Below are 12,356 nucleotides of genomic sequence, written 5' to 3' on the forward strand. Positions count from 1 at the left end.
AGTGGCTGGAGTTGAGTCAGTGTCATTGACAGTGTGTTGGCAGCAGCCACTCAATGTTAGTGGTGGCTGTTTAACAGTCTGATGGCCTTGAGATAGAAGCTGTTTTTCAGTCTCTCGGTCCCAGCTTTGATGCACCTGTACTGACCTCGCCTTCTGGATGACAGCGGGGTGAACAGACAGTGGCTCGGGTGGTTGATGTCCTTGATGATCTTTATGGCCTTCCTGTAGCATCGGGTGGTGTAGGTGTCCTGGAGGGCAGGTAGTTTGCCCCCGGTGATGCGTTGTGCAGACCTCACTACCCTCTGGAGTGCCTTACGGTTGAGGGCGGTGCAGTTGCCATATATACCTTTTTACAGGGGAAGTTCGCAAGTTTCTGGAGCTGTGGCTAAACCACACTTTCACACTGACACTGCCCTGCTGCTTGCACCGGCCGCTTACTCGGGGACTGTAGATTGCTTACACTGAGTGCTTACTCGGGGACTGTAGATTGCTTACACTGAGTGCTTACACTGGGATGGTAGATTGCTTATTACGTCATCTTAGACCTGTGTCTAAATGGAAGCTTCTTATTCTAAATCTAGGTCGTGCACTACTAACTCCCATTCTGCTGCTTCCGTGTTACTGTTGGCTGATTCTACTTAATGATACCAGCTGGTTGTTTCTACCACTTGAGGCGGCGTAGGTGGCATGTCAAGCGTCAGCTGGGAGAAGTCTATGATAGGTATCTCCTCTGCTTCCCCCTGTTGTCCAGTTTCTGCAGGTGTGGTCCATGGTTCCATGAGGTCCTGTGAATGCCTTGTGTTGCTGTCCCCATTGCTTGATGGAGTGGGCAGATTCTTTTAATCTCTTGTCACACCAGATATACGACATCCATAACTAGTGGTTTCCTCATTAGCATGGAGGAGTTTATGCAATGAAATTGCCCTCGTGCCTCAATTTTAGAAAACACAAAGGGGCCTGTATTGTAGACCAAAAGTCTTCTACCACACTGCTTAGAGTTTCAACAACATGAATAACTTAATTCTAATCTACAATCTTAGATGCTACTACTAATGTGAAAACAAGACAAAATATGACTTCTTGCTCATTTTAAGACAATAATTTTAACATTCATTACAGACATCAATTGTTGTACAACATCATGGCTATGCTGTTGGCATCAACTTTTACACTGGATTACCACTGTTGTGGGCCTTTAATCATCGGTCTGACTTTGTTGTTCACACAGGAGAGAGACGTGACTATCGTGGATCCTCTGGGGAGCCTCAACAACCTCATGATGCTGAGGAGGCCGAGAAGAGTCTCTCCAGATCAGAACACCTCAATAAACACCCGCAGAGACCCACAGGGAAGAAATCTCACTGCTGCTCTGACTCTGGGAAGAGATTCACATCATCAGGCATTAAAATTCATCAGAGAACACACACAGGAGAGAAACCTTATAGCTGTGATCAATGTGGGAAGAGATTTTGTACAACTGGCCACCTGACTCAACACCAGAGAACACACACAGGAGAGAAACCTTATAGCTGTGATCAATGTGGGAGGAGATTTGCTACATATGGCAACCTGACTCGACACCAGAAAACACACACAGGAGAGAAACCTTATATCTGTGGTCAATGTGGGAGGAGATTTAGTCGATCTGGAGATCTGACAGTGCACAAGAGAACACACACAGGAGAGAAACCTTATAGCTGTGGTCAATGTGGGAAGAGATTTGCTTCATCTGGCTCTCTGACTCTACACCAGAGAACACACACAGGAGAGAAACCTTATAGCTGTGATCAATGTGGGAGGAATTTTACTACATCTAGCATTCTGACAGTACACCAGAGAACACACACAGGAGAAACACCTTATAGCTGTGATCAATGTGGGAGGAGTTTTACTACATCTAGCGGTCTGACATTACACCAGAGAACACACACAGGAGAGAAACCTTATATCTGTGATCAATGTGGGAGGAGTTTTACTACATCTAGCGGTCTGACATTACACCAGAGAAAACACACAGGAGAGAAACCTTATATCTGTGATCAATGTGGGAGGAATTTTGTTAAATCTAGCCATCTGACTCAACACCAGAGAACACACACAGGAGAGAAACCTTATATCTGTGATCAATGTGGGAGGAGTTTTGTTCAAGCTAGCCATCTGACTCAACACCAGAGAACACACACAGGAGAGAAGCCTTATAGCTGTGATCAATGTGAGAAGAGTTTTCCTACATCTAGCCAGCTGACTTCACACCAGAGAACACACACAGGAGAGAAGCCTTATAGCTGTGATCAATGTGAGAAGAGTTTTCCTACATCTAGCCAGCTGACTTCACACCAGAGAACACACACAGGAGAGAAGCCTTATAGCTGTGATCAATGTGGGAGGAGTTTTACTACATCTAGCCAGCTAACTTCACACCAGAGAACACACACAGGAGAGAAACCTTTTAGCTGTGATCAATGTGACAAGAGATATTCTGATAAAAGATCTCTGATCAAACATCAGAAAATACATACATGAAGAAGTTGTTTCATGATATCTCTGAAATAATGTCACAATGTAGAATGTTTTAACATTGTAGTAGGAGTATTTTAATGATGTCACAATGTAGAATGTTTTAGCATTGTAGTAGGAGTATTTTAATGATGATCTACCTTATCGTTTGCCCTGTACAATTGATTGCAGCATGATATGGATATTAGCCTCATGGGAAAATCCAGGCGCTGAATTGAAAGAGTATTATTTAACAAAAAGTGAGTAACAAAAGAGCTGTGTTACACTTACTGCGTTGGTGACCCACTTTAATCAAAATGCAGCACTTCAAAATGTAGCCAGCGGTTTTCTACTAGTTGAAAAAGCTGCTTGTTTAAAAAATACATGTAATATAATAATTGTTGCAGATGTTTGTATTTTCACACATGAAAGCAGTATAATAAATTGGTCTATAATCAATTTTATTCACAATCTGACATCACTCCAGTATTTCTTGACAACATTCAAATGCTAATTGTCTTTATTCCACTACTGAAGAAGCATGACTGAAATCACCTCATATTTCAAACATTCAGCCTGACAAAATAAACATGTTTTATTATTCCATGCCTCACCATTTAAGTGAAGTATTGCCAATACATATTAACAAATGGGTGTACATTTGGGTTTGATTTTCATATTTAACATTTAGTAATCATAATTATTTATGCAACCAGCTGACCATTTTTGGGTACAATTATATTGACAATGTTGCCCTGCTTTTAGAATATCAGGATTCATTCCCAATGTGCTAACCCAAATGCATGACATTGGGGACTGGGCCCGATCCAACAACATGACTATTGAGTGAACCCTGAAAAGAGAGCGAGAATTAAGGTGGAAAGTTACTACGGATATCGCAGGAGTTGGTTGCTGATTGTCTCAAGGGTGGGCAGTCAACCAGTTTTGCGTTTAGCCAGTGCGTTGCCATGGATCACAATTTATTTTGACTGCACGATTTTTCCGTATTGGAGACTCGTTGGAGAGTTTTTTTTTTTTTTTTTTCCAAGGGGATGAGAGTTGTGGAAGCTAAAATGCTTGTGCTTCTAGTTCTGACAATGCAGTAATAATCTAACCTAACACTTCCACAACTACTACCTTGTACACACAAGTGTAAAGGGATAAAGAATATGTACATAAAGATATATGAATGAGTGATGGTACAGAACGGCATAGGCAAGATGCAGTAGATGGTATCAAGTACAGTATATACATATGAGATGAGTAATGTAGGGTATGTAAACAAAGTGGCATAGTTTAGAGTGGCTAGTGATACATGTATTACATAAAGATGCAGTAGATGATATAGAGTACAGTATATAGATATACATATGAGATGAGTAATGTAGGGTATGTAAACACATGCACTATTTTAACATAGTGGGAGATATTTGTTCATTGGTTTTGCTAGTCTGTTGATTGCCAGTCATTGGGTTCATTTGTCTTACAATATGTTCAAATCAAATCTAGCTTTATTCATACAGCACATTTCAGACACGGATACAAACCAACGGGTTCACAGGAAAAAACAATGAAAATAAACAGAAATATTTAGTACACAAACAATAACTGAAAGACTAATGAGCATTCTTAGGAAATGCCATTGATTAAAATATTATTTGGATGCAATATCCAACCAAAACATTTTAGCTTGTTTTTTAGGAGGGGTTCTGAAAGACACTGAGGGTGTCGACTGAAAATTGACTAGTAACAACAACTGGGACCTAAAAGACACCCACCATGAGACCCACTAAACATGCCTAAGAGGAAAACAAAAGAAAAACCCACACCAAACTTAAAGACAGGAAGCAAACCAAAAAGGTGGATCAACTAAAGGTGTTGACTCTCCACATCTATCAAGACAAATTGAGCACTGGACCAGACACTCTTAAATAGAACCTGGACCAGCTCAGGTGAAACACATACTAACGAGGTGACACCAATCAGTGCACCCTACGTGCTAACAAGCTATACGTGCTAAAGTCCAACCTCAAAACATAAATGGAAAAAACCAAAGCCTGTAGCACCTTCCCCCTGTAGACAACACATATATCCTATATTTTTGTTGGACATGTTTGCTCACCCCCAACAGAAAACTTCCATTTCACATAATCAACTACAATGCTTCTACAATATAAACATGGTGTCTACTGGCTGTCAACAATTAAAAACAAGAAAAAACACGTATTTCTAAATAATAATACACCATCATGTTATTTAAAAAAAATCATTTTTCTTTCAATAGAATCCTAAAACTCACTACACTTGCATTAACATCTGCTAACCATGTGTATGTGACAAATAAAATTGGATTTGATTTACATACAACACTCAAAGTAGTGGATATGGAGCATCTACAGCCTCAGTTACACCTGGCACCTAAATGTGACTCCTGTCATCTGATCACTCCAAACTGCATTAGGTTCAGATCTACCAGGACGGACCTTTGACAGTCTGGATGCAGTCAGGCCACTGAATATAAATAAGCAAACTGGAGGTTCCTTCAAAACGGTTGCCTACAGTTACCGTGTAGGGCACTGCAAGGTTGGGTGACCAGGGTCATCTGGGACTGCCTCCTGGAGGAATTCAGGTGTGTGAAGGCTACCTGTGTCCTGCGTAACTTCATGAGGATGGACACGAGGACCAGGAGGGGATCTGCAGCTCGCCGCCGTGTCCCAGAGGAGGAGTCTGCTGCTCTGCAGGATGTTTCAAAGATGGGGTTCAACAAGGAAGTGCAAAAACAAAACAGGCTGTTTTAAATCACCCATATTGACCAAATGTGGAACAATTGGACACCCTATAACCCACACACACCTACACACTCATGTATCGATCTGATTGTTGGATTGTGTTGTGCAGTAAGCAGGTTCAGGTGTATAACTGTGGCTCCTTCCACCGTCAAGAGAATAGGCAAGAGGGCCAACCATGGAGAATAGTAAGACACTTCATTATTTCTAAAACTACGCTATATTGTTTGTCTAGAGAAGAGACACTATTATGTAATTGTGATGAACTGAGAGAATATTTATGTAGCACTGTGATTCATTAATCACGTGCTGCCTTCCCTGCTCCTATGTGTTTACCTCTTTCCCTTTCTGTCTTTAACACCTCTCTCTCCTCCTCTTTCTTCCTGTTTTTATAATTCACAACAGATGTGTATTGAAATACAGATTGAACTTGTATTTATAACACTTGGATAATGAGCTTTTCAATAAAGTGTTTCCCATTCTCTACTGGTTGAAATATAGTGTAATGTGATGAAATACTCCACCTATCCTGTGTTTACCAGATCAATGCAGATGAAGGGCATTAGATGTTGAGATGAACCGGTGTTAAGAGTATTTACATGATGCATAGGAAGTGGAGTGTAGTGTTTTTTTAACATTATATTTCTGAATTAACTAGTTAAATCCTGTTTGTAGTCTATTAGTTACAATGTGTAACCATTGATGTCCCAGGACCAAGATTGGTAAACACTGTAATACATACATGCAGACATGGCGTCATTCAAAGACAGGAATTTGATCACCTCAAAGACATTCATACCTAAACTGCACATTAATTTGCCAAGGTAGAGTACAGGATCAGTGAATATATTAAATGTACAGGCTACAATGTGGGGATCTCATGCATGGTAATAACTACATGTATATACGACTTGCATTCTTGGTACAACATGATAATATATTATTCTCAATCCATAGGCTTCATTAATGTCATTCAGGCTGTTTTGAAGTTGATACAACTGGCTATGATAGCTAAGGTTCATAGCTAGGTTCTGAACTAATATGTATACCAAACGTTTGGGTCCATACAAAGATCGGCTAGATTGCTAGTTACACATCCATGGGCATACAGGGATTTTAATCATCCACTGCATAATAAGCAAGAACAAGAATAACAAGAACATAGCAATCTACGCGATTTCATCTATCAGCAAGGCAAGCTTACAAAATTGTACATTATTCAACTAGCTAGATTCTATACATCCACTGTTTTACAAAATGACAGCCTGGTTTGCTGGCAATCATTGATCCATTTCAGGTCTGTGTAGGGGTACCCCTCTCTCCTCGTATTTATTTCCACCATCTTTGCTGAAGAAAGTCCAACAGTCACGAGTGCAGCAGCCTCCCCCGGTCCGAGTGCCGACCCGATATTAAGTTTAAGATGCGATGGAACGGTTGACGAAAAAAAGAAATCACAGAAAAAATATATGGACTGACATTGATTTATTTAGTGGGGGCTAATATATATTTTAGTTCTAGCGATGTCCCTGATTCCTACCCTTTAACTTTTTGTCTGATAATAAAATATACATTTTACTCAGCTGCGTTACCCACTCCAGTCAGCAGATGGCGGTCTGGGAATTTATGGTGATGCTGTTGGATGTGACGTATAATCTAGTGGACGGAACTCTTCTTTCACCAGCAACAATAAGTTATCCACCTCGGTAGCTTGCTAGACAAAAAAAGCTGAACCAATAAAGCTCTTCAGACGCCTTCGTGTTTATTAGCCACTGTATTTTAAAGACACTTATTTTGTCTAGTTATCCGATTTAATTTAATATTTACGGCGTTGTTGTTATTAGTCAGCTAGCAGTCTGGTTAAGTTAGCATTAGCATAGCTAACATCCGCGACCATGCGGTCACTAAGCTACTCTCCTTCTGCTAAAGAAGAGGTGTATATCACAGTAAAACAAGAAGTAGAGGCCGTTACTGTGAAAGAAGAGGAAGACGCGTTCAGAGTGAAAGAGGAGGAGGATGTTACAGTAAAACGAGAGGAGGATGCAGTTTATAGAGTGAAAGAGGAGGAGAGAGAGATGACTGTTACATCGAAAAAGGAGGAAGAAGAGGAACCTGGATATCTGGGCCCGGTTTTCCGAATGCATCTTAAGGCATCCAATGGTTCTAATGATGAATTTAGCCAAAATGTGATTTTGAGAAACCGTTCCCTGACTAAAACTAGTAAGTACTGTCTTAAAAACAGAGGCACAAACTCTGCAGTTGAACTGATGTTTGGTGTTAAAGCAGAAATCTGCAATTGCTACATTCATGTTATGACTTTTAAATAATGTATTTATAGCCATTGATTCTTGAAGAATATAACACATGCTTCATGAGCTTAGTTCAACTGTTGTACCCCATCAGAACCCAGAATAAGCTTGTTCTACTTTAATGTTTAGAAACAATGTAAATAAACACTGTATCGCCTCCAAATGTCAGCTCGGGGATGTGAACTTGCAACTGGTTACTAGTCCAACGCTCTAACCACTAGGCTACCCTGCTGCCTCAACATGGTTAAAACTATAATGTTGATATCATTGATGGTCAGGCCTTGCATCCATAGGTCTGTCTGTAGTTACATTTCTCCAACCCCATAATCATTTAATTACCAAAACAGTGGTGAAATGACAGATTTCTTACTGTTTGAACTGCAGATTGCTGGATTGTGTTTTTTTTTTTTTAAACCACAACAAAATGGCTGCCCAGAGACTTGGTAAACAGCTGAGGGATGGGGGAAGGAGAAGTGTAACCACTCTCAAATTCATAGAGAACGATATTGTAGAAACCATAACCCAACACCGAGCGACCTCGTCAAGAAGTTCAGACATCTTGGCGTAACAGTTATAAGGTGTTGACTTGACAGTCGCTGGACCCAGGTTTGAGTTCAGCTCAGTCCCTCCCCCTGAATTCAATACACTATGAATACAAGGACTGGCCATCCATGATTTCATAATGATAATTTAACCAGTTTTCTAGGCTATATAGTATATTCTAGAATTCATCCATGATGTCATAATGATAGTTGCTGACTTTTGCCTTATACCTGCAGCAAATGCCTCTATCCCATCTTCTGGCTGGGGTAGAGTACTTTAGGATTTTAGTTTCTGCGGTGTAACAAGGGCCTAACCCTTCTGTTTCTTCATAATGGCCCTTCGCGTGAGTTGGGTTTGTTCCTTCGTTCACGTTGTCACTCCCTTATTTTCCGGTCTAGTATGAGGCCTTGGATAGATATACTCCTATTTAAATATTCTGAGTGTTATGGATTCCTCCTGTATTTCCTTACCTTCAAGTCTCTTTTACCTCTGTATATATCAATACCTAATAACTTCTTCTATTGGTTATTATGCTCGTCAGCTAGTAGTCACTTGGAAACTAGTATTGGTATATATTTTGACACACAATGACAGTTTTTTATTTTACCTTTATTTTACTAGGCAAGTCAGTTAAGAACAAATTCTTATTTTCAATGACGGCCTAGGAACAGTGGGTTAACTGCCTGTTCAGGGGCAGAACGACAGATTTGTACCTTGTCAGCTCGGGGATTTGAACTTGCAACCTTTCGGTTACTAGTCCAACGCTCTAACCACTCGGCTACCCCAAATATTCTTTAATTGGTAATTGGTACGCTAGATTCCGAATTCCAATATCCTAATACACTTCCAACTCTGTGTATGGACTCAATATATTGTAACTGGTACTTGGCTGTTTCCTTGTATTGCTAATCACATCTGTACTTGATGTCTCACTGTTTTACTGCCGCTTTGTCTGTGATCAAGAGGTGTCAAGACCCCTGTGTTTCAAATATGGTTCTCGTCTAACAAAAAGCGTATAGTGCAATAGTAAATTTACCTATGAGGATTCTCCATATGAAGTCTGTCTCATATGTCAGTGAGGATCATGCCTCTCTTATGATCTCTGTTCTCTTTATATACCTTTTTACAGGGGAAGTTTGCAAGTTTATGGAGCTGTGGCTAAACCACACTTTCACACTGCCCTGCTGCTTGCACCGGCCGCTTACTCGGGGACTGTAGATTAATTACACTGAGTGCTTACTCTGGGACTGTAGATTGCTTACACTGAGTGCTTACTCGGGGACTGTAGATTGCTTACACTGAGTGCTTACTCGGGGACTGTAGATTGCTTACACTGAGTGCTTACTCTGGGACTGTAGATTGCTTACACTGAGTGCTTACTCGGGGACTGTAGATTGCTTACACTGAGTGCTTACACTGGGATGGTAGATTGCTTATTACGTCATCTTAGACCTGTGTCTAAATGGAAGCTTCATATTCTAAATCTAGGTCATGCACTACTAACTCCCATTCTGCTGCTTCCGTGTTACTGTTGGCTGATTCTACTTAATGATACCAGCTGGTTGTTTCTACCACTTGAGGCGGCGTAGGTGGCATGTCAAGCGTCAGCTGGGAGAAGTCTATGATAGGTATCTCCTCTGCTTCCCCCTGTTGTCCAGTTTCTGCAGGTGTGGTCCATGGTTCCATGAGGTCCCGTGAATGCCTTGTGTTGCTGTCCCCATTGCTTGATGGAGTGGGCAGATTCTTTTCATCTCTTGTCACACCAGATATACGACATCCATAACTAGTGGTTTCCTCATTAGCATGGAGGACTTTATGCAATGAAATTGCCCTCGTGCCGCAATTTTAGAAAACACAAAGGGGCCTGTATTGTAGACCAAAAGTCTTCTACCACACTGCTTAGAGTTTCAAAAACATGAATAACTTTTTTCTAATCTACAATCTTAGATGCTACTACTAATGTGAAAACAAGACAAAATATCACTTCTTGCTCATTTTAAGACAATAATTTTAACATTCATTACAGACATCCATTGTTGTACAACATCATGGCTATGCTGTTGGCATCAACTTTTACACTGGATTACGACTGTTGTGGGCCTTTAATCATCGGTCTGACTTTGTTGTTCACACAGGAGAGAGACGTGACTATCGTGGATCCTCTGGGGAGCCTCAACAACCTCATGATGCTGAGGAGACAGAGAAGAGTCTCTCCAGATCAGAACACCTCAATAAACACCCGCAGAGACCCACAGGGAAGAAATCTCACTGCTGCTCTGACTGTGGGAAGAGATTCACATCATCAGGCAGTAAAATTAATCAGAGAACAGACACAGGAGAGAAATCTTATAGCTGTGGTCAATGTGGGAAGAGATTTGCTACATCTGTTAACCTGACTCAACACCAGAGAACACACACAGGAGAGAAACCTTATAGCTGTGGTCAATGTTGGAGGAGTTTTACAACATTAATCTCTCTGAAAGTACACCAGAGAACACACACAAGAAAGAAACGTTATAGCTGTGATCAATGTGGGAAGAGATTTGCTACATCTGGCAACCTGACTCAACACCAGAGAACACACACAGGAGAGAAACCTTATAGCTGTGATCAATGTGGGAGGAGATTTGCTACATCTGGCAACCTGACTCAACACCAGAGAACACACACAGGAGAGAAATCTTATAGCTGTGGTCAATGTTGGAGGAGTTTTACAACATTAATCTCTCTGAAAGTACACCAGAGAACACACACAGGAGAGAAACCTTATAGCTGTGATCAATGTGGGAAGAGATTTGCTACATCTGGCAACCTGACTAAACACCAGAGAAAACACACAGGAGAGAAACCTTATAGCTGTGATCAATGTGGGAGGAGATTTGCTACATCTGGCAACCTGACTAAACACCAGAGAACACACACAGGAGAGAAACCTTATAGCTGTGGTCAATGTGGGAGGAGATTTAGTCGATCTGGAGATCTGACTCTACACCAGAGAACACACACAGGAGAGAAACCTTATAGCTGTGGCCAATGTGGGAGGAGATTTAGTCGATCTGGAGATCTGACAGTGCACAAGAGAACACACACAGGAGAGAAACCTTATAGCTGTGATCAATGTGGGAAGAGATTTGCTACATCTGGCAACCTGACTAAACACCAGAGAAAACACACAGGAGAGAAACCTTATAGCTGTGGTCAATGTGGGAAGAGATTTGCTTCATCTGGCTCTCTGACTCTACACCAGAGAACACACACAGGAGAGAAATCTTATAGCTGTGGTCAATGTGGGAGGAGTTTTAGTCGATCTGGAGATCTGACAGTGCACAAGAGAACACACAGGATTGAAATCTCATAGCTGTGACGAGAGAATCTGATAAAAGATCTCTGATCAAATATTAGAAAATACATACATGAAGGAGTTGTTTCATGATTTCAATTAATTAATGTCACAATGTAGAATTTTTTAACATTGTAGTAGGCATATTGTAGAAGCCTAAACGTGTGCCCACTTATGAATTGATATCAACATGTTATGGATATTAGCCTAAAGGGGAAAAATCCAGGCTCTGAAATGGAAGAGTACTATTTATGTAATTTTACAAAAATTGACAAACAAAAAAAGAGTTTGGATCAAATCAAATTTATTTATAAAGCCCTTCTTATATCAGCAGATATCTCAAAGTGCTGTACAGAAACCCAGCCTAAAACCCCAAACAGCAAGCAATGCAGGTGTAGAAGCACGGTGGCTAGTAAAAACTCCCTAGAAAGGCCAAAATCTAGGAAAAACCCTAGAGAGGAACCAGGCTATGAGGGGTGGCCAGCCCTCTTCTGGCTGTGCCGGGGTGGAGATTATAACAGAACATGGCCAAGATGTTCAAATGTTCAGCATGGTCAAATAATAATAATCACAGTAGTTGTCGAGGGTGCAACAGATCAACACCTCAGGAGTAAATGTCAGTTGGCTTTTCATAGCCGATCATTAAGAGTATCTCTTCTGTTCCTGTTGTCTCTAGAGAGTTGAAAACAGCAGGTTTGGGATAGGTAGCACATCCGGTGAACGGGTCAGGGTTCCATAGCCGCAGGGAGAACAGTTGAAACTGGAGCAGCAGCACGGCCAGGTGGACTGGGGACAGCAAGGAGTCATCATGCCAGGTTGTCCTGAGGCCTGGTCCTATCTCGTTAGCACAAAGGACGCACTGATTGGCTGAAACAGTATCCAATC

The 12,356-nt window shown here is 41.1% G+C and overlaps 1 protein-coding gene across 1 annotated transcript; it reads left to right on the top strand.

Moving 5' to 3' along the window:
* The first annotated feature begins 1,279 nt into the window (after positions 1-1,279).
* LOC116373407 (zinc finger protein 135-like) lies at positions 1,280-2,523 on the top strand. The gene is made up of 2 exons (XM_031821958.1): positions 1,280-1,300; positions 1,339-2,523. Exons 1-2 carry the CDS (start codon positions 1,280-1,282, stop codon positions 2,521-2,523), a joined length of 1,206 nt encoding a protein of 401 aa, XP_031677818.1.
* Positions 2,524-12,356: the final 9,833 nt, after the last annotated feature.

Source organism: Oncorhynchus kisutch, unplaced genomic scaffold, assembly GCF_002021735.2.
Source record: "Oncorhynchus kisutch isolate 150728-3 unplaced genomic scaffold, Okis_V2 scaffold4039, whole genome shotgun sequence".
Classification (NCBI taxonomy): domain Eukaryota; kingdom Metazoa; phylum Chordata; class Actinopteri; order Salmoniformes; family Salmonidae; genus Oncorhynchus; species Oncorhynchus kisutch.

Excerpts from the sequence above, each read along its gene's own strand:
- LOC116373407 (XM_031821958.1), top strand. The coding sequence starts at position 1,280 with ATGCTGAGGAGGCCGAGAAGA. Across the intron at positions 1,301-1,338 it reads TGCTGAGGAGGCCGAGAAGA|AGACCCACAGGGAAGAAATC; the intron begins GTCTCTCCAGAT and ends AAACACCCGCAG.